The sequence below is a fragment of the Canis lupus genome, chromosome 5 (genome assembly GCF_003254725.2).
Source record: "Canis lupus dingo isolate Sandy chromosome 5, ASM325472v2, whole genome shotgun sequence".
NCBI classification, from domain to species: domain Eukaryota; kingdom Metazoa; phylum Chordata; class Mammalia; order Carnivora; family Canidae; genus Canis; species Canis lupus.
Genome location: NC_064247.1, coordinates 76,400,935 through 76,422,697, shown reverse-complemented (window position 1 = coordinate 76,422,697; position 21,763 = coordinate 76,400,935). Strand labels below are relative to the sequence as shown.

At 54.5% G+C, this 21,763-nt stretch overlaps 1 protein-coding gene across 3 annotated transcripts; it reads right to left on the bottom strand.

The window, feature by feature from the left end:
• Positions 1-44: 44 nt before the first annotated feature.
• On the bottom strand, positions 45-14,152 carry LOC112646639 (C-type lectin domain family 18 member A). Of its 3 annotated transcripts, XM_049109617.1 has the most exons (13): positions 14,135-14,152; positions 13,468-13,679; positions 12,838-12,929; positions 10,555-10,794; positions 5,670-5,767; positions 5,160-5,281; positions 4,918-5,025; positions 4,273-4,365; positions 3,774-3,880; positions 3,070-3,199; positions 2,672-2,768; positions 1,755-1,846; positions 45-1,250 (listed from the first exon to the last, which is right to left on the bottom strand). In XM_049109617.1, the coding sequence occupies exons 2-13, from the start codon at positions 13,580-13,582 to the stop codon at positions 1,213-1,215; spliced, it is 1,332 nt and encodes a 443-aa protein (XP_048965574.1). In that variant the 5' UTR covers positions 13,583-13,679; positions 14,135-14,152; the 3' UTR covers positions 45-1,212. The 3 variants fall into 3 exon arrangements, with proteins under 3 accessions (XP_048965574.1, XP_025282606.1, XP_025282607.1); XM_025426821.3 differs by lacking the exon at positions 14,135-14,152 and having other exon boundaries at positions 13,468-13,855; XM_025426822.3 differs by lacking the exons at positions 4,273-4,365; positions 14,135-14,152 and having other exon boundaries at positions 13,468-13,855.
• Between the last annotated feature and the right edge of the window lie 7,611 nt (positions 14,153-21,763).

The following is a 21,763-nucleotide window of genomic DNA, read 5'->3' as shown; positions in this document are numbered from 1 at the left end:
GATCATGACTTGAGCCGAAAGCAGACACTTAACTGACTGAACCACCCAGGTGCCTCTATTGTCTGTTTTTTTTTTTTATAACAGCTGTCCTCATGGGTGTGAAGTGGTGTCTCATTGTGGATTTGATGTGGATTTCCTAATGACGAGTGATGTCATGCTTTTTGGCCATTTGCATAGCTTCTTTAGAGAATTGTCTACTTATATCTTTTGCTCATTTTTAAATCACTGTCTTTTTGATAGCTTCCTTTTCTGCCATGATGAGTCAGAGCTGTTTCTATGTTTCTATTGGTTGCAACCATAATAAAATTGGTGGCTGCTATGCTTGGCCCTGTCCCATCCATGGTCCCAGGCCACACTCCCACCTCCAGCCAGCAAAGCAACTCCACATTCACACATCACAGTGTACAAATGGGTTGGGGCTGCTTTCTGGGCCCTAATGAGGGCAACTCCCAGTCTTCACCTGCCCACACACAGGTGGGCAATCCCCACTGTAGGGAGAGGTGGGAGACGGAGTCATGACATACCCCTGTTCAGATAACCACAAAGGAAGCAGGAACATGTAGGAGCAGGCATAGTGAATACAGGGAGAGGGTGCAAGTGGAAGCACAAAGCTGACAGAGGCAGTGGTGAGAAGAGCTGGAGCAGGAAGTTAGGGATGCAAATAAAGCTTCTAAATCTGTGTGTCATTCAGGGGCTCAGGCCAGAAAACTTCCAGAGGGTGGCCCAGGTCATGTGGGTGAACAGGGATGGGACTGGGGTGCATAGCGAGCCTCAGGCCCCCTCTGGTCTTCCCAGGATCGTCCTGGATCGGCTGAGTTCCCCTTCAAAACAAGTGGTCACAAATCCAGCTGATTGATAATTTAATCCTTTGTGGGGTGCACCCTGGGCAGTGAGACATCTCCATCCGCCCCAGAGGGTCGGGCACACACAGAAGAGAGTGGTCTCTTCTGACTGCTGGCCCTGGCTCCTGTCTGGGTGCCTGACACCCATCTTCCCAATCAGGAGCTGCCTGAGGGGCCCCAGCTGCCCTCCCCCTATAGCAGACACCCTCTGGGCCTGGCTGGTACCCCCGGCCTCACTTCCTGTGGGGGCTGAGACCTCTGTGCACATTGGGCTTGCAGTCCTGGCCTGGCCCCTGGTCCAGACAGGTGGGCAGATGGGCAAGCAGGACTGCATATCCAGGTGCTGGCAGGGGAGAGGCACGGCCGGGTCTCAGGGCCCCGGGTCCCACCGGGAAAGGTGCTCCTCAGCTGGAAAGGAAGCCAAACAGAGAGAGGGTCAGTGGCGGCTCAGGTGATCCTAGGATAGGGACCTTTCTGCAGTTGGTCCTGATGGTTATGTTCCCACGTGGAGCCCCAGACCTTTCCAGCAGAGGCTGCTGGGGGCCAGTTCTGTTCACCTCTGTTCCCGGCCATAGTTCACTGGGCTCTAGGGAATCAGGGAACACAGTGAACCCAACAGGTCCCTAAGTAGTAGCGTTAGTGACAGGAGGAAAGGGACCTTGGAGAAATCCCCAGCCTGGCTGTATTCCAGCCCTGCCGCCACGTGGACACGCTATGTGAAGCTGGGCTTGGGTCTCCTCCCTGGGCCTCAGGGGCCCCCAGGCACAACAGAGCCCTGAGCAGGACTCCCCCGCGGCCCTGCGTGCTCAGACACATTCCAGGTCTGGGAGCTGGATGCCTAGGACCTGGAGCGGGCCAGCAGGACCTCAGGGGACAGTGGCCAGAAGAGGGGAGCTGTGAGAGGGCCCTCACCGAACTGGCAGATGTAACGGTTTCGGGTTTTACAGCGCTGGTCATTCCAGTTGAAGGCGGCTGACGCCTGTAGCTCCACGCAGTTGCCAAACCTGCCAGGCCGAGATGTTGGGTGCTCAGCGTGGAGGAATGAACTTAGGAGTCTGGGAGAGGCTTCCATCTTCCCCTCCGGCGGGCCCTCTGTGTCTAAGAGCCCCACCCCACATTCGAGGCTGCTGGGCTCCAGACCCATGCCCAGGCTCCCGTGCTTGGTCCTCAGGCCTCTGTAGCTCTTCTCAGGAAAGCCGGGGGCGGGGGGCTCTCAGCACACCCCCCTTCTCAGCACTCCACCTACCCGGTGCCTGGACTCAGCTATGCCAGCGGGGGTGGGGTGGGGCCGTATTTGGAGCAGACAGGCCCATGCCCTTCCTCCAAGCAGAGGAAGGTGCGCCTGGGAGCCGGGGAAGGCCGAGGTCCTCTCACTGCTAGGGCAGGGGCCTGGCTGCCAGCGACCAGCTTGAGGGATCGTGGGCCAGATTTCTGGAGCCCTTGGTGGCCACACAGCCTGACTTCCTCCACCCCTGCCTCTCCTGCCCTGGGCCTTCCTGGTCTTTGAAGACCAGGGTATAGGACCACATAACCAGAAGGCTGGTGGGAGGATTGCTAAAGACCGCCAGGATCGGTGTGCTGAATAGGCAGAGAGCATGGTGAGTGAAGGGGTGGATGGATACCAGAGGGATGGAGGGACAGCTGAGGGGACAATGGATGAAGCCTCTGGAGCTCCCTCCCAGCTGGCACCCGGGCACCAGGGAAGGCCAGGCCCTCAGGGGGCTCAGCCAGGCGACAGGCTGGGGGTAGGTTCTTCAGTGGTGTCTGAAGCCTCCACAAATGGGCCCAGGTGAGAGTGAGCCCAGGCAGGGAGGGCCCCCCAGACTCACCCCTGGTTGTCAGGCTGCCCAAAGGCAAAACTGGTGAAGGACTGGTGCTCCCCGGTGGTCCAGCGGAATGAATCCTTGGTGGTCTTGTAGGTGAGCCCTGGGCCACAACAGCTGAGTTGGCCCCCCAGCCCGGGGGCCCCACACGGAGCCCAGGCTCCTGACAGGAGCACCCTTGCCTTGGAGCCTGCTGCCTAATGCCCTTTCTGCTGCCCGCCCTTAACCCTCTTCCCTGCTCTTCTGGCCCCCAGTGCTTGCCTCTCCCTCCCTTCCGTGTTCTCCCCGGGGAAGGAGGCTGCCAGCCCCATTCTGGGCCCCCAGCCCTCACCATCCCCTGACTGTCTGCTGGTGGGTTTTCAGAACCCAGATTCCTGCCTCCCCCCAACCAACCAGGCACTCACCGATCCAGAAGTTTCTGGTCTCAAAGTCGTTGTCCGTCACCTCGTTGGTGGTCTCCAGGCGGCCGAGGTAGAAGGCAAGGATGTCCTGCACCTTCTGGCTCTCAATCTGGGCTAGCACCCCACCCTTTTCCTGTAACCCCCACTCCAGGTTGCACTGGCAGCGCCCCAGAGCTCAGGCCAGCCCTTCCTGCCCATCCCGCCACCCCGCCGTGGCCCGAGGCATCTTCCCCCCATCCCACAGCCTCCTGCTTCTTAGATTAGGGGCCCCCTCCCTCTTCCCCGCCTGCATCTCCTCTCTCTGGGCACGGGGGCCCACACCGGCAGGGCCCTGCCCTTGGGAGGCTTTTGCTGCATCTGTTCGGTGTCCTAAATACATTTGAATTGGTTGCCAACATTAACACTCGGGTGATGCCACTGAAAATCTAAATTTCTGATTTTCTTGAAAAATCCCAAGTTCTGGCCTCCCTGAACTGGGACACTTGCATGGTAGCTAGAGCTGAATCAGGATGGCTCCTTAGTTGGGGGTCGAGTAGTGCCTCACCCCTGGGTCCCTTGGCTTATTAAGTGACCTCCTGGCTTCCACAGGCCTCTGATCCTGCTTTATGCTAACCACCAGAGTCAGGTCAGGAGAAATCGAAGGCCCTCCATTAAGACCCTCACTTGAGCCCCTGGGGATCCCTGGGAAGGCAGGGGTCAACCGTCACCTGGCATTTCATCTTGGCTCCATAGTAGGTGTCTGCCTCCGAAGACACCATGAAGCAGTCTCCATCGATCCTCAGGTCACAAGTGTGGAAGGGAAAGTGCACCTTGGCTGGGAACAGGGGAGCCTGACTGTGTGTGGGGGGACCTCAGACTCCTTACGCCTTCATCCTGCCCGTGAGCTGAGCTCTGGAAGCCCCTTCCTCTGACCACCCTCCCCGAGCTCGAGAGTCATGTGCCGGGGAATGTGTAACAACTAACAACCAGCTTGCTCTCTCTTGGGAAAAAGAAAAATTCCCAGCATTTCCAGCTTCCGTGATGTAAGTACCCCGCCACCGTCAATTTCAAGCTCCCAGGGTGACGTCACTGACCAGGGAGTGGGGGACAGAAGCCCAGAGTGGGTTCCTGCGAGCTGGTCTGAGCCGGACCCGGCGCCCTGCTGGGAGGGGGGGGCGGTTCCCAGGGGTGGCCTGGCTCATGGGGGGACCTTGGGGCAGGACTCACTGGCACACCGGGCTCCCCCATAGCCGACAGCGCAGACGCAGGAACACTCCTCCTCCCGGAACCGGCCGTGCACGCACTGCCCGCTGCACCGCACTGCCGGGCGGGTGGGGTCGGAGCTCAGCCCGCAGCCCGGGCCGTGCTGCCCCTCGGGCGCCTCAGGGTGTGGGGAAAGGCCAGTGGGACCAGACACCCCTCAGGGACGGAACCCCTCAGGGCTTCCGGCTGCTGCCGCACGGAGTGTCTGGTTCAGTCTCCATTGTAGAGAGAAGCAGGCTGGCCTTGGGGGTCACCTGCCATGGTCACAGAGCTGGGAGGGGGCAGTGGGACCAGAGCCCACTCCTAGATGCTGCTGACGTCCTCCTCCCGCCAGCTCTGGTTCCGCTTGGCCTCCCCACGGCTCAGGGCCCGCAGGCCGCGGCGCTCTCCCTGCGAGGGCCCGGTCGGTACCCACACGCTCCCTCAGGACTCTCCAAACGCTCCGGGCCTCCGGGCGAGCGCAACACGACCCCTGGCCACGCCGCGCAAGAGCGTGGCCCTCCTCGCCCCCTGAGGCCGCCTGCCTGGGCCCGGGCCCAGACGCCACTCACTGGGTGCCCCCACCCCGCCCCGGGGCAGCGGTGACCTGGAGCTCCAGGTGCCCCTCACCTTGGCAGTATCTGCCTGTGTAGCCGGGGGGACAGTGGCAGTGGCAGGTGCTGATGTTGAGATGTCCGTGGTTCCGGCAGCTCATGCGACATGGGTTCCTGGGGACCTCTGGTCAGACGGGGATGGACGCTGAGAGGGGGCCGCCCTCAGGCGGGCCAGGCCGATGCCCCCCCAAGATGCTGCCGCCCTCCACGAGGATCAGCACTTGGGGTCCCAGCCGGAGGCGGGCGGGGGGCGCTTACCACACAGCCCTCCTGCGTGGTCCCAGGCTTTGAAGCAGCCGGAGGCGCGGGCCGTGCAGAGCGAACACCAGGAGCCCTTCCTATAGGGGACGATGGGCTTCCCGTTTGCCTCCCAGTTGCCTCTGTGAGAGCAAGCACCAGAGGGCTGCTAGGGCCCGGCCTTCGGCTCCTTCTGGCCCATGCGGGGAGTTAGGGAGCTGGGGGACACAGCGGGACATCCTAGGAAAGGACAGATCGCCTCCAAATAATACTAAGACTCGGTTCTTCCACTGGGCAAAGCAGAATGGTGCTGCCAAGGAAGGGCGTTGGAGGAGAAGCCACATTCTGCTTGGCCGGAATCTGGGGGGCTCCCCCTTCCTCACTCCCTTTCCTCCTTCCCTCTCCCCATGACGGTATGGACCAAGGGGTAAAGGCCTTTGAGTGGGTGGCTGAGTGTTCCCCTGGGTGGAGGCACCCCCACCCTCCAGCCCAGCGGTGGGTGGCAGAGTAGCTGCCATGGTGGGGGCTTACCCGGGAGAGTAGGCACAGACAAAGGCTTCCATCTCTGCCTGGGCCCCAGAGCACCGATGGCGCCCGCAGCCCAGCTGGCTCGAGGTGGCCCACACAAGCTGCAGGAGATGCAATGGCTCAGAAACCCTGTCACGGGCCACCCCCACTCCCAGTCTGGGAGCCAACAACATTGATGATGCTTGCCTGGAGAGGAGAGACACAGCTTCTGCCCCAAATTAAGCAGACAGACTTCCCTGAGGGCCTCAGGAGCAGCAGCTGTGCTGGGCAGAGCTATGAGGACAGGTGGGACTAGCCTAGGGAGGTTTTCTGGGTGGGGACAGTGGAGAGGTTCGGATCAGCAGATACCCCAAGAAAGGAGAGAATTGTGGGTGGTTGGAGGGTGGCAAAGAAAGTCCTGGACCTCAAAGGCCTTGCGACAGATGGCACACATGGCTACAACCCTTCCCCCTCCCTACAGCCCACTCTTAAATGTGCCTTTGCAGTTCATTGCATCAAGAGGAGGACTGTCTTTTCCAGGCTTGAATCTGGCTGGCCCTGTGGCTCACATTGGCCAACAGAATGCAGCAGAAGTGATATCGAGCTGGGGGTGCCTGGGTGGTTCAGTTGGTTAATCGTCTGATTCTTGCTTTTGGCTCACATCATGATCTCAGGGTTGTGAGATCGAACCCTGGGTCAGGCTCCAAGCTCAGCGTGGAGTCTGCTTGGGATTCTCAGTCTCTCCCTCTCCCTCTGTCCCCCCACCCACCCCCGCCCGCTCTCTCTCTTTCAAATAAATAAATAAGATAAAGTCTTTTTTTAAAAAAAGGGCTATTGAGCTGGTTTTGAATCTAGGTCTCAGGAGACCCTGCAGGCAGGGATGAATTAGCTGAGGCCACTCCAGACAGCCAGCTCTCAGCCAACACAGCAGCTGACTGCACTTGCTCGTGGGCCTGCAAAGACCAGAAGAACCTCCTCACCGTGCCCAACCCAGTTGCCAACCTACCGAAGCATAGGATGCTAAACTTTGGGGTAGTATGTCATGCAGCAAAAGCTATCAGGTACAGGTCTCTGATAGTACTCAAAACTTAGTTTAAAATCTTAAAATCAGTTACAGCTTGGAAACAGCACCAATAGTCGATACATGGGAGTAGTTAAGCAAACTCCCTGTAGCACTCAAAATGACAACTATGAAGTAGGGAGACACGGACACATGTACCCAATAATTAGAGAACATACATTCTTTTTAAGAATGCATGAAACTTTTGCAAACATTGACCCTTTACTAAACCACAAAGCAAGATTCAACAAAGACCAAAGGAACAATAGCCCATGGGCTGCATTCTCTAAATTCAATGCAATAAAATTTCAAATAACTTAGAAGTAAGGAAAGGTTGGGGCACCTGGGTGGCTCAGTTGGGTAAGTGACTCTTTTTCTTAAAGATTTGATTTATTTCTCTGAGAGAGGCAGAGACACAGGCAGACAGAAAAGCAGGTTCCCTGCAGAGAGCCCAATGCAGGACTTAATCCCCAGACCCCGGGATCACGCCTTGAGCCAAAGACAGACGCTCAACCACTGAGCTACCCAGGCATCCCTGGTGTCTGACTCTTGATTTTGGCTCAGGTTGTGATCTTGGCATTGTGAGATTGAGCCCCATATTGGCACACGCACACACACACTCTCTCTCTCAAATAAATACATTTTTTTAAAAGAAAAGAATAATAGGAGAGGAGAGGAAAAGGATATCGATGAAACAAGATGAGCCATGAGACCATGAGTTGATAGTCAGAGATGGATGATGGGTGATATTATTCTGCCTGCTTTGTATATGTTTGAAATTTTCTATAATAAAATATTTAAAATTTGTGACCAGCAAGATCTAGTCTCTTTGTAGCAGCTTTGTCTGCACATCTAAAAATTATTAATGTATTGCATCACTTTAATAGTTAAGGAAAAACCATATGATTATTTCAATAGATGTAGAAAAAACATTTGATAAACCACAAGACCTGTTCATGCTTTTAAAAATTCTTAACAAAAAAAATAAATAAATAAAAATTCTTAACAAGGGCACCTAGCTGGCTCAGTCATAGAATGTAAGTCTCTTGCTCTTGGAGTCATGAGTTTGAGCCTCAAGTTGGGTGTAGAGATTACTTAAAAACAAAACCTAAATAAATAACCCCTAACAAACTTAGACTAGAAAGAAATGTCTGTAAGCCGAGAGAGGCAATATTTTTAAAAGTTCCTATGAGAGAATTGGGAGCCAAGCATAGGCTACACAGTTTTGAACAATAATAATAGTATGGAGAATTTTTGTTTCAAGGCTTTTTTTTATAAAGCCATAATAATTAAAACATGATTTAGGCAGGGATAAAAAAGGCAACAGAATAGAATCAAGAACTCAGCAATAGTCCAATGGGCAGATGTAGCTTGGTGTATAACTGAGGTAGCATGATGAGTCAGTTCAGGGAAGGATTTAATAATTAACAAAAGGTACCCATTTGTGCATGTATGTGTATATGTGTGTGTTTAAGATTTCATTCATTTATTTGAGAGAGAGAGAGCACAAGCAGGGGAAGCATCAGAAGGAGAGGGAAAAGCAGGCTCCCTGCTTGGTCTCAGGACCCGATCATGACCTGAGCTAAAGGCAGACACTTAACCAACTGAGCCACCCAGTCAGTGCCCATCTGGAAAGAGATCAAATTAAATAACTATATCACACCTTGCATGAAAAATTCTAGGTGGCTTAATGATGCCAATATGAAAAAGGAAAAATTTAAATTTGGAAGAAAATCTATTTCTGATGTCAGAGTAGAAAAGGATTCTTACTTCCTTCTTTTTAGGTGGGGGAGGGGCAGAGAGAGAGAGAGATAGAAAGAATCCTAAGCAGGTGTGGGGCTGGATCTCACAACCTTGAGATCATGACTTGAGCTGAAATCAAGAGTCAGACACTTAACCAAATATGCTACCCAAGGGCTCCTAGAAAATTCTTTTTTTTTTTAAGATTTTATTTGTTTATTCATGAGAGACACAGAGAGAGAGTGGCAGAGACATAGGCTGAGGGAGAATCAGGTTCTCTGAAGGGAGCCTAATGCAGAACTCCATCCTAGGAGGATCGTGATCTGAGCCAAAGGCAGACGGCTCAACCACTGAGCCACCCAGGTGCCCCAGAAATGATTTCTTAAACATAATACTACAAACAAATGGACTATATACATTTAAAAAAATTGAGAAAATGGTTTAATTAACATTAAGATCTTCTAAAAGATTTCTCTTTTAAAAAATATAACATAAACAAGGAAAAATTACAAGCTATATGCTAGGAAAATATTTTTATCAATATGACCAAAAAAAAGTAGAAAGAATATAGAAAGGATGCTTAAAAATTAGTAAGAAAAAGATGTACCATGTTATAAAAATGGGCAGGGGGTATGAACAGATAATTAACAGATTAGGAAATATGCTCAATTTCAAGTTAAGTGCAAATTAAAAATCAAGTAAGGATGCATTCCACAGCCTGGAGTAGGCCAAAATCCAGAAGCCTGGCAATACTGAGGAGGTGAGAACTGACCCATGGGTGGGTATACAGTTGGAACAGTTACTTTGGCAATAGTTCGTGAACTCCTAGAGCTGCCTGCTACGACCCAGCCGTTTGCCTTCCAAGTGCATCCTAGAGAAACACTGGACACATATGCACAAGAGGACCTGAGCTAGTAGAAATAACTCAGCTGCCTCTACATTGCAGTTTATTCATAGTGAATCACCCCTGTGTATCTGAATCCAGGGAAGTAAATCTTAGAGACATGGTCTGGGTGGTACATGAGACACACCAAGAGAGCAATCATATAGGATTTAATAACATATGACCCACTTGCAAAAAGAGTAAAGGTATCAAAACACTTAGACATGTAGTAAAGGTAGTAAAACATGCTTTGGCTTCGGTCTGTGTTTTTCAGCGCTGTGCCCTAGCACCTCAACAATGATAGGTATATAGAATAAACCAGAGGAAATGTCCTTGGGAGGGATCCACCTGGACTTCAGAAAGGTCGTCTCTGGGGAGGGACAGAGGAGAGGGCAGGAGTAGGGCTTTAGTTTTGTCCAGTTGTTTTTCTTAGAGGATGAGAAACAAATATAGTTAAACATTTACTAAATCTAGGGAGTGGGTAAAGAGAGTCCATTATTTGATTTATGTTTGAAATAGTTCATATTTAGGGGCACCTGGGTGCTCAGTTGGTTAAGCATCTGCCTTTGGCTCAGGTCATGATCCTGGGGTTTGGGGATAGAGCCCACATTGGGGTCCCTGCTCAGTAGGGAGCCTGCTTCTCCTTCTGCCCCTCCCCCTGCTTCTGCTCTCTCTCTCTCTCTCTCTCTCTCACTTGCTCTGACAAATAAATAAAATCTTTTTTTTAAGGATTGTATTTATTTATTCACGAAAGACAGAGAGAGAGACAGAGGGAGAAGCAGGCTCCATGCGGGGAACCCGATGTGGGACTTGATCTCCGGTCTCCAGGATCACGCCCTGGGCCAAAGGCAGGCGCCAAACCCCTGAGCCACCAAGGGATCCCCTAAAATCTTTTTTTAAAGATCTTATTTATTCATGAGGGGCAGAGAGAGAGAGAGGCAGAGACACAGGCAGAGGGAGAAGCAGGCTCCATGCAGGGAGCCCCACGTGGGACTCCATCCCGGGTCTCCAGGATCAGGCCCTGGGCTGAAGGTGGTGCTAAACCGCTGAGCCACCCGGGCTGCCTCTAAAATCTTTTTTTTAAAGAAATAGTTCATATTTAAAGCTGAAAAAAGGAAAACTATACAAATCAGAGGGAAAACAACCACCAATTTTTAAGACAAATTGTAGCCCTTCTGAGCTGACCCCAGTGGCCCAGGGTCTTGGAGCCAGTGCCACAGCCTCACCTGAGTGTAGTGGGTGCAGGTGGCATTGTGGGCACACTCGGCTGCTGAGTGGCTGTACCACTGCCCCTCTGCAAACCACAGGCCCACCACGTAGATGAAAGACGCCGAACCCATGGGCAGCAGCTGCACGTTCCAGCCTACTTGCTGGGTGGCTCGAGGTGCTGATGCAGGGCTTTGGGTTGGGGCACCACAGAGGGCTGCCCTGGCCTGAGCCCATCGGGCCAGGCTCTCGCTCCAGTCCTGGGGGCAGGACAAAACAGAGATGTCAGCAGAGACCTTTGGGCCAGGTCTTAGGGATCCAACTCCCCCCTCACCAAGGTGTGGGTTCATGCAGAGAGCACTGGACAGGGAGTCTTGTTTCCTCCACTTCTCCAGGGGCCAGGGAAGGTCAGACTGGACCTGCAAGGGGCTCTCCAAGAGGTGTTGGTAAAAGCACCAGCGATATCTGGACACCTGACCCAGAGCTTGGCTCTACTTGGGACTGAGAGCTTTGTCCTCCTGACCCCCGTGTGGGTGCCCTTTGGCCCTGCTTAGGCTCCAGCCCGAGAGGGGTGGGCGTACCTGAGGGAGCCATCCAGCCTGGGTGAGGGGATGGGCTTCTGTGGTAGTGTTTCCTGTCTGGTAATGTGAGCCCTGGGCAGGGCCCAAGCCCTTCGGACTGCTGTTATGTTTGCCGTTAGGTAGGTACGACTGCCCTAGCCATTGTCAGAAAGGCTTGCTGGCTCCCCTTGGCCTGTCTCTGACGCAGAAGGCCTCAGCAGCCACGCTGCTTTTGTCCTGTTCCCTCCCCCGGCCTTGGAGTGTGTAGGGATGCCAACAGGGAAGCAGGACCAGAGAGGCTCCTGGCCTCAGGGCTTTGGTCCCAGCCAGCACGGTTCCCTGGATCGGCCCTAATCTTCCCTTCCCACCCACATACCAACAGATTTCCCCTTGAACCCCCACTGCCACCCAACGGTCCCCCCTCCTCTTAAATGAGGGGCTCAGCCATCAAGAAGTCTGGGGTCACCCCATCACCACACCCTGGGCCAGCCAAGCCACCTCATTCCAGCTGTGTGTCCCCTAATCTCCATGAGACTCAACATCCTCAGCTGTAAACCGGGGACTGTGAGATAAGGGTAACATTGTCCTGGGGAGTAAAAGGGTGGACAGTGCTGTGCTCAGGGCCGGACCCACAGTGGGCTGGCAGGGGGCTCATGTGATTTTGTCTCTGAGGAGGAGTGGAGCCGGAGCAGTGGGGAACGCCTGGGCGGCCCCTGCACCATCCTTAGAGGCCTAGCCTCCTTGGGGTAAAAACCCTAGAGGCCCGGAGAGGTGAGGGAGGCTGAGTGGTAGGGCTCCATTCTTATCTTTTATGAAACACTGTTTGTTTCTTTTTAAGATTCTATTTATTTATTCATGAGAGACACAGAGAGAGAGGCAGAGACACAGGCAGAGGGAGGAGCAGGCTCCATGCAGGGAGCCCGATGCAGGGACTCGATCCCGGATCCCGGGATCACACCCTGGGCCGAAGGCAGATGCCCAACTGCTGAGCCACCCAGGCGGCCCAGAAATACTGTTTTCTAAGACGTTGGCCAAAGGGGCATGACAAGCATAGGAACTGCGGCCCGGATGGTCGGGAGCACCTCCAGGCCAGCCTGGAGCTGGGAGCAGGGGCATGGGCGGTGGCAGCCAGGACCTGGGCCTGACCAGAGGCAGAGAGCGGGAAAGGGGGAGAAGGACCCCTCCCGCCCGCGCGCCCCACCCCCACCTCCTGGGAACCTGACCCGGGAGCTCTCAAGGTCACCAGCCGGAGGAGTGTATGGGAGGCAGCCATGGGGAACCCTGTCCACCCCCACACCGTCCTGCCCTCCCTCCTGGGACCCGGGACGACACTGCCAACCCTGCAGGCCATTCAGGGTGGTGGGAAACCCTGCATGTCCTCCCCCGGCCCCAGGGAGTGAGCGGGAAGCCTGGAGGGCCCCCCCTAGCCGCGCAGACAGAGCACGGGAAGCGCTGGGTCCTGGTCACACGCGCCCTGGGCTTCTCCCTCGGCCTCCTGGCCCCCATCCTGCTGGGACCCCTTTGTGGAGTGCCTCTTTCCTGCAGGCTCCTTCCCTGTCTTCTGGTCTCCAGGGCAACGGGATGGGATGTGAGGAAAGGCCGAAGGACTGCCCTGCTGGGAAGCAGGCTGCGGAGCCCTAGCAACCAGGCCCGGTCCCCCCAGTGGGACGTCGGCGTCGGTGGGAGGGCGCCTGGCCCTGGCAAGGGTTGCCCCGGGCGCACCCACCGCCTTGGGGTACTCACCATTCTCTGCATGTTGGCTGCGGGGGGGTGCACCCGGCTGCGCAGGCGGTTGTGCAGGGAGAGGAGCAGGAACGTCTCCTTGCTGCTCAGGGCTGGGGTGGGAGACAAGGTCAGGCCCCCTGCACGGCAGGACACCCCCTGCCCCACCCCAGACCCGGGTGACCCTGGGTCGGGGATTCGCCACCGCAACTTAGAGGGCAGCCTTGCCCTTAGGAAACAAGAGCTGAAGTGGCCTGGGGGGATGGTGGGCCTCCTGGAGGGCTTGAGCAGAGGGCCCCCAAACAGAGCTGCAGGGCGGCGCGGAAGGCAGGTGTTCAGGGGCCCTTGAGCTGAGGCTGGGGTGACAGGTGCATGGAGGGCCAGCCCTGGGGCCCCCAGCTACAGACTCTGGGCTGGCATTCCTTCTTGACCCCCAAGCCCGGGCCCATTCCCATTCATTCTGCACCCTCCCACCCCCAAGCCCCGCTGCGTCCCAGCCTCCCTCAACCATCTTGGGTCCCTGGACGACCTGAGGGGGGCCCTTTAAACCACACCAGCCTGCCCAGAGCTCAAGCCTGGGAACTGGCTTCTAGCAGCCCCCTAGCACCCTCTGCAGAGCTCACAGCCGCTCCTCACTCAGGGACCCCTTACCTCCAGGTGTCGGAGCCTGTCCCTCCTGTAATGGGAGGAGTTGCACCTCCATCCAGGCCATGCCGAGGAGAGCCAGAAGCAAGGGCAGCCTGGCGGAGGGCTCTGGCCGCAGCATGGGCCTGTCGGGCGCTCCGGGTGTGGCCCGGCTCAGCCGTCCAGCCTGCTTCCCAGGCTAGATAGAGCTATTCACAATCTCAAGGAGTCAGGCTGGACTGGCAGACAAAAGGGGGAGGCTAGTGAGTAATTGGTTTATCCAAAAAGCCTCCTGTCAAACTGGCATGAAGAGACAGCCAGCTCCAATCCCAGGGCTCCCTCCCTCCTCCAACCGAGGGCCTGGCCAGCAGCCCTGCCCACGACAACCAACCGAGCAGTGTGCACTGACCCTGTGGCCCCTGCTAATCATTGCAGGATTATTAGAGCCCTCGGGGAGCCCTGGGAGACCCCGCTGATTGGCCCGCAGACATTCCAGGGCTGTGGATTAGCAAATGATGGCCGTGCCCTGCCTGGGACGGTGTCCTTCAGGCCGTTGGTAGCTCCAGTCCCAGGCCCAGGCCCAGGGCAGGCAGGCAGAAACTGGGCAAGACCCCAAGGGAGTTCTTCCCTTTCTTGGAAAGCTCGTCCCAACCCCCGGCCATGAATTAAACATAGGCGGATGGTAACCACATACCAGGCAGGTACCACTGGTGGGTGGGGGCACTGGGGTGTTGGGTTTGTAGAGGAACGGGCTAGGGCTGCACCTGTGGGAGGAAGAGTGCCTTAGGACTCTGGGCAGTGTCTGTCTGGGCAGTGTGGGGGTGCTGAGCCCCAGCCCCAGAGTACCCCTCAACCCCACAGGTCTGCAGGTCAGGAGAGGGCAAGGCAAGCAGAGGAGAACACGTGATGCCCTTGGCTGACTGGAGTCCTGCTGGGAAGAAGTCAGGCTCTAGACTAACAGGCAGTGTAGCAGGAGGGCAGCAAATGGCCACAATGCTTGGGGACCTGGCTGAGGCCTACACAATCCCACAAGAATAAATTGGAACAGATCTGCACCGTGGCCCACATTTCTTAGAAAAGACAAGGCTGTCCTGCAGGCCAGAGCCAAATGCCCCCACACCCCTCCGGGAAGATGAAAGCTTATTCACTCACCGCAAAGGACAGCCTTGGAAGCCAACTACTTCCTCCTTCTGGAGGTTGTGTGAGCCCTGACCTGCAGGCCAACACCCTCTCAGAGCCAGGTGTCAACTTCCAGGAAACTCTGCTGAGATACAAGTGGGCTTGGCTTCTTGGGGAGAAACACTGATGGAAAGTGGGTATCGTTATGGGGGTGGGGAGTGGGGGCGGGGGTTGGGGCAAGCAAGGGACCCCTAAGCTGGCCTGGGGTTGTATGTCCCCCTACATGATACCCAGGGCCTCAGGAGTTTCATCTCCCTCAAACGGACAGCCAGACAACATCAGATTCATCCTGCCTGGGTCCTAGCAATGCTTAGTGATAGTGACATTTCTCTACAGAGCTCACAAAACACAACCATACACGTGACTTCACTGAATTGTCGCAACAACACTGGGCATAGCAGATGCCGTGCCATTTAGTAGCTGAGGAAGCTGGCGCCCTGCGTCTAAGGGACCTGGCCTCAGGTCACCTGGTGAACACGGGGGTGCCACAGCTGATCTGAGATTTCTGTCTTCACACTCCTAGACTCTGGTACAGATCTGCTTTAATTTACATCGTGGCCCTTTGAGCTCAAATCCCATGGCCCTGCTCTATGCGTGGGAACAAACCCAGTTCTTGCTCCTGGGCTTCGAAGAAAAATGTGGCAGTTCTCCTGTGTGGCACGAGGCCAGGTACAAGGGACAGGTAGGAAAATATATTTTGAGTCCCGGAGGGGGGGGTGGGGGATGACTTTCGAGGGGCCCTAGCTTGCTGCAGATGGAGGCCTAGGTGAGCCAGGTTGAGGAGCTGGAAGAGGAGGACCTGAGGGGATAAAACACCAGACCACCGAAGACCTGGTTCTAACTGAGACTCTCTGTGTGACCCTGATTGTCACTTCCACGCCTGGGCCTCCTGGAGTGAAGCAGGACTCCACTAGCCAGGGCACTGTACTTTGCTTCCCGGGCCTAGGCTTTTTACGGGAGCCTGCTGAGTGTTTGGGGTGGGTGTGGAGAAGGGGCACCTCCCTTCCTAGATGGCGGATTTGCCCAGGAAGCAACTTCTCTTCGGTTTCTATCACTGTCAATTGGTTTTATCATTCTGAATTTTGTATAAACCATCTCCTAGGATATGTACACTTTAAGGCCTAGATTCCTTTACCCTCCATCATGTCTGTGAGGTTCATCTATGTTGTGGTCTGTTTCAGTAGGTTGTTTTTGTCGTTTGTTTCTTGGTTTTTTAAATTTGTTTATGAGAGAGAGTGTGCGTGCACATGCACATGCACATGAGGCAGGGACAGGCAGAGGGAGAGGGAGAGGGAGACAGAAACTTCAGCAGACACTGAGATCACAGCGGAGTCCGATGCAGGGGCTGGATCTCCCAATCCTATTATCACTACCTGAGCCGAAACCAAGAGTTGGATGCTTAACTGATTGAGCCACCTAGGTGCCCCTGTTTGTTTTTGGTTGCTGGTAGTAGTTAATTATATTTTCATTCTCCTGTTGAGGAACATTTGAGTTGTTTTAAGCTTTTGTCTATTATGAATAAAGCTGCTTATCGACATGATTGTACAATTAAAAAATTTCTTTTAATAAACAACTACAGGGGATCCTGTAAACCGCTGGACAGCTCAGCGGTTTAGTGCCTGCCTTTGGCCCAGGGTGTGATCCCATGGTACTGGGATCGAGTCCCACACCGGGCTCCCTGCGTGGGGCCTGCTTCTCCCTCTGCCTATGTCTCTGCCTCTCTCTCTCTCTCTGTGTCTCTCATGAATAAATAAATAAATAAAATCTTAAAAAAAAAAGATATCACACCAAAAAAGACAACCCATAAAACAAACAATTGTGAAAGCAGATTTAGTAAAAATTAAAAAGTTTTGGTTCTCAAAGCCATCACATGAAGATGAAAAGAGAGGCCTCACACTGGGAGAAAATATTTTTAAATACTATCTCTGGTAAAGGACTTACATGCAGTACTCAAAGACACTTACAACGAAACAATGAGAAGATAAAGGACCATTTTAAAAAATGGGCTTAAGATTTTAATAGCTATTTCACACAAAAGATGTATGAATGGAGAAAAACACATGAAAAGATGTTAAACATTAGTCACTAAAAAATGAAAAATAAAGCCACAATGAGATACAATTACATATCCAGGAAAATGAGAATAGTCTAAGAGATAGGCACTCCCAAGATTTAGCGAGATGTAGTGAGATCAGAAATTGCATATATTGCCGGTGGCAATGTAAAAAAAAAGGACACTTTGGAATAGTTTGACAGTCTCTTAAAAGTTAAATATATGCTTATTGTGAATCCCAGAAATTTTGCTTCTAGTTAACTGCCCAAGAGAGATGGACACACACGTCCATACTTGGCCCCAAGTGAGCGCCCAAAGCTGGAAACAACCCACGGGTCCCTTGAATGTTGAACTGATAAACTGTGTGTGGCCATAATATAGAACCAGTCAGCATTAAAAGGGACCTAGTGGGGAGCCTGGGTGGCTCAGCGGTTTAGCGCCGCCTTCAGCCCTGGGCCTGATCCTGGAGACCCAGGATGGAGTCCCATGTCGGGCTCCCTGCATGAAGCCTGCTTCTCCCTCTGCCTGTGTCTCTGCCTCTCTCTCTCTCTATGTCTATCATGAATAAATAAATAAAATATTTAAAAAGATAAAATAAAAATATAGGTGGCAAGTGGGGGGAAGGAGTATGTGTGTGGTGTGAGAGCTACATCATGGTGTAAGTCAGGGGAGGATTTCTGAACTTAAAGTATGAGAAACAGCAGTATAAGGGTGGGTGAGGAGATGGACTTAGCACCAGAAGAAAGAGCTTCGAGAGTTGGCCGAGAATCCCACGGGTGGGCTTGGTCGGGGAACTGCTGTTTACCATCATCAGCCTTGTAGTTTTGCTTGACTTAAAAACTAGTATCCGCATTATTTTGATAAAAAATAAACATAAAATTAAAAAATTCAGTCACCAAAAGCGTATGCTTAAGCTCTTAGAAAAAGAGTAAGACCCAAGGCCTTTGCATGGTTGGGGCGGCAGGAGACCAGCGTTGCCCAAGGCCGGCTCCCTTAGGCCAGGGCTGCTTCTCTGGGGAGGGCTCCTGGGTGCCGGAGGGGTCCCTCACCCTCCAGAGACCCCAGATCCTGCCTCTGCCTCGGCTGGTGCGGTGGGGCTTGCAGTGGGCAGGAGCCTGAGGCTGCATCCCCCTCTCTTGTTCCTCTTGGTTCCTGGCAGGCTGAGTAGCCGCAGTCTGACACCTGGCATCCCGCCTGGGGGAGGCAAGCAGGTCCCAGCCAGGCAAAGGGAATTTTACATTTGGGACGAGGTGTGGCACCAGGTCATAAGGAGAGTCTGTGCCTAACGCCTGCTGAGGAGAGTATAGGGACCTCACGTTTACAAAGCATTTTGAGAGAAAAGGTGGAGCCTAGAACAGGCAGGTGTGTCGTCAGGCCCAGACCTCTGCACTAAGGAGGTTTGGAAAGGAGAATGGGCACTTGCTTTTGTTTGTTTGCTTTTGGTTTTCTTTTTAGGTTATTGGAGAGAGAGAGGAGGGAGGGAGGGAGAGCAAGCATGAGCAGGGGAGTGGGGCACAGGGAGAGGGTGAAGCAGATTCCCTGCTGAGCCGGGATCACAATGGAGGGCTCCATCCCAGGACTCTGGGATCATGGCCTGAGCCAAAGACAGATGCTCAACCGCTGAGCCACCCAGGTGCCCCGGGGTCGTGCTTTCCCATGCTCCATGCTTGTTGCCACTGGGATGTCCCTCCCATGATGCTGCCGAACTTCCATTTGAGAAGCTGCAGGAGCAGGAGAGCCTGTCACAAGTGGGGAGTCTCTGTCACAAGTGGGGCATCTCTGCTGTGGTGAGACTCTGGCCAGGAGCCCCCGTGTTGACACTCCCCTCTGTGGCCAGGGGTCCCAGCTGCCTTTGTTCCTCAAGACTGGAGGGAATCGGTCCCTCGCGGTCATGGGCTGGAGAGACTAGACGCATGCAGGGTCCCAGCTTCCCTGGGAGGCTGCTGTGAGGTTCCAAGCCGGAGCCTGTAGGAGCGGAGCTGGGCATCCAAGGACGAAGGTCTCCAGAGGGGAAGGAATGCTGCCCCGAGACTACCCTTGAACTGGAGATCTCGGCATCAACTATTCCTTGGGGTCCCCACCCCGCCTGCCTGCCTGCAGGTTTCAGACCTGCCAGCCCCCACGGTCGGGTGAGCCAAATCTTTAGATAAATCTCTCTATATATACACATCCTATAGAACCCGGTCTCTTTCCCGATAGTCTCTATCGGTGATGGGTGACTACTACACAGGTGGCTCAGGAAAGGTACCGTCCCAGGGTCATACACCAAGGGTGAGGCGGTGCGGGCATTCGGACCCAGGCCAGGTCAGCTCCAAAGTCATGTTCTTAACCAAACAGGACAATGGCCCTTTCACCTTGAACGATGAGGGTCCGAGTCAGATGAGGCCCCAGATCCAAGTGTCTGAGGGTCCCTAACTCCACGGAGCCTCCCCAGGGGAGCACAGCGGGAGGAATGGGCATGTCCCTCCATTCAAGGCTGCAGAAGGAGCCTCTCCGCTGCGTCCCGCCCGCCCCCGCCCAGAGGACAGGGGCCGCATGGGTTAGCACCTCTCAGGGGGAGGTTTGATTAGTCTGATTTGGGTTTTAGTTCATCCAGACCACCTGCACTCCAGATGTAGGCCCCAGAGGCCCCAGGAAACGTGAATTCGTAGATCACAGCGCCACCTACTGGTCACACAGAGGGCCAAGGGCAGAAACCAAATGCCCGCTGTTCTCTGAGGCCAGGATATTATCCCCATTTTACAGATTGGCAAATGGAACTTTTGCTCGCACTTTCCCCCATTCGTTCCATCATCTGTTAGATGCCAGGCACGATACTAGGTGTTGGGGGCTCAGAGAAGCCAGTTCCTCGGAGGGACTGATAGAACGAGTCGGGGAGAAGGGCAAAGACAGAGGTGGAAGGAGTAGAGCGGGCACCCCCGAGGGATCCAGGTGTCCTGGGAAGGAAAGGCTCCACCGACGACAAGCTGGTGATGGTGTGCCGAGGTTCAGAAATTCTGGAGGGGTGCCAAGCTGAGTGGAAGGGCCGTGAGGGTCCATCTGATTCTAAATTCAGAATTCTTTCCCAAACACAGAAGGGCAGGTGCCAGGAAGGGCAGCTTAGCGAGCAAATGAGGGGTTTGGCTGAGTGTGGCTTGAGAGCAAGATACGAGACAAGATGAGCTGCGCACAGGGGCTAAATGGGGCAGGATTCGGGCCGGAGGGTCACTCGCAGTTGGGCCCCAGGGCCACCATGAACCCTGCTCTGCACACCAAAGAGTGTGAACGGTCTCCCCCACAACAGGGAGTCAGGTGTATGTGCTAAGTCAGCCAGCGAGTAAAATGATTGGACGTAGTTGGAAAGATAATCCTGCAGAGCGAGGATGGGGTGACACGAGAAGCAGGGACATCTTCTCAGAGATGGTCACCAAAGCAAGGGATGCTGGCAAAGCAGAGGCCAGAAGAGACGAGAGATACGGGGACACAGACTTGGTTGTGTGGCCGATGAGCTGGAGGTTCAGGGAGCAGTGAGTGGAGCCACCAGATGGCTCCCTGGTTTGTAGTTCGGTCCACCGTTTGTGGAAGCGAAATAAGAGTAGATGTGCGGGACAAGACGATGAGGGTGTTCGTGCCGTGTCAGCCTACGGGATCCCCGCATGGAGCTGCTGGAACGTCGGCGAGGTGAGCCGAATAAAGACCAGTGAGTCCAGGCTGCAGCGAGTGGAGAATTCCTCGAGGGGCTGGGGACCGGTGGCATCATTCCGACACGCCGACACTGGCGGAGACCCTCCATTTGCTGCAAGAGGCGGCCCACAAACCAGCCCAAGACCTGCTGCCTTGCACAAGCATTTCGTCTCATGCTTACGGGCCCGCAGGGGACTGCGGTTAGGCCGGGCAGCTGCTTCAGGCTGTGGGTCAGTGCACTCGGCCTCAGGTCGAGGTCAGATCTGTTTCCCGCGTCTCTCATCCTGCGTGACCCTCCACGACACGGTGGCTACACAGGGCGCACCGTCTTCTGATGAAGAGCAGCCCCCAGCAGGGCTAATGAGCGTGCAGAGTTCGCTTAAGGCCTCGCTGCAGACCCGCACACCGTGGCTGCTGCCTGTCTTTTAAAGAAAGGTCTCAGCGTGGCTGAAGCCAACCAAGCTCACAGGACGAGAGCTAGACTCCAGCACGTCCATGCACTGCCGGGTCACCTGGCAGAGGAACGAGGAGCCGCGGATGCCCACGGACCACAGCCAGTGGAGCTCCTCGCTGGTACAGGCCGTGCTCTGTTCCGTCTCTCTGTCTGCAGCATTGGAGACCCAGCCACCAGCCCCAAGTCCTCCTGGCCGCATGCCTTCTGCTACGGGGCAAAGACCTTTGGGTTCAGATGGACAACCTCGGCTCCGTTTCCTAGACCGTCACACAAGCCCTGAGATCTTGGAAAAGTCAGCTAACCTCTGAGTCTACATCATCTGCTAAAACCTCACCTCCTAAGACTGTCATAAAGACCACATGGGATGATGTGTAAGAAAAACCTTGTCCTGCTTAGGAACCAGCAAAAATCCTTTCTAACCCACACACCTCTCAACAACTACCATTTGTCCTCCAGATTCTTTATCATAAATATCTTATAGATTTTATTTATTTATTCACGAGAGACACAGAGACATAAACAGAGAGGCAGAGACACAGGCAGAGGGAGAAGCAGGCTCCATGCAGGGAGCCTGACGTGGGACCCGATCCCGGGTCTTCAGGGTCACACCCTGGGTGGAAGGCAGCGCTAAACTGCTGAGCCACCAGGGCTCCCCTCCAGATTCTTACACAGTCGTCATGCAGTGGTATCTAGACACAAGAGAAGTTCCTGGAAATCCCCTGGGAAGTAGTGATCAGACCTCCAGCCTCGCTGATTCCAGTTCGCTCAGAGGAGATTGCTTTAGGTGTCCCCGGGTGATTCTAGGGCACCACCGCTGGCATCTACCACACGCTGAGCACTTAACTGGACTAGTTCACTGTTTTGTGGGTTAAAGGTTTAGGTGTGTGCCCTCATGACCTTCAGAAGGAGGAAGGGAGGCTTTCTGTCTCCAGCCAAGCCACCACTGATGGCGGGTGATACGATGCCTGTGTGTG

What these genes read in the sequence shown, in the direction of transcription:
- LOC112646639 (XM_049109617.1), bottom strand. Translation starts at nt 13,582, where the DNA reads ATGCTGCGGCCAGAGCCCTCCGCCAGGCTGCCCTTGCTTCTGGCTCTC. An exon ending in CAGCCAACATGCAGAGAATG is followed by an intron (nt 10,795 to 12,837) that starts GTGAGTACCCCA and finishes TCCTGCCCCCAG; the next exon opens with GACTGGAGCGAGAGCCTGGC. An exon ending in CCTGCACCCACTACACTCAG is followed by an intron (nt 5,768 to 10,554) that starts GTGAGGCTGTGG and finishes CATCTCCTGCAG; the next exon opens with CTTGTGTGGGCCACCTCGAG.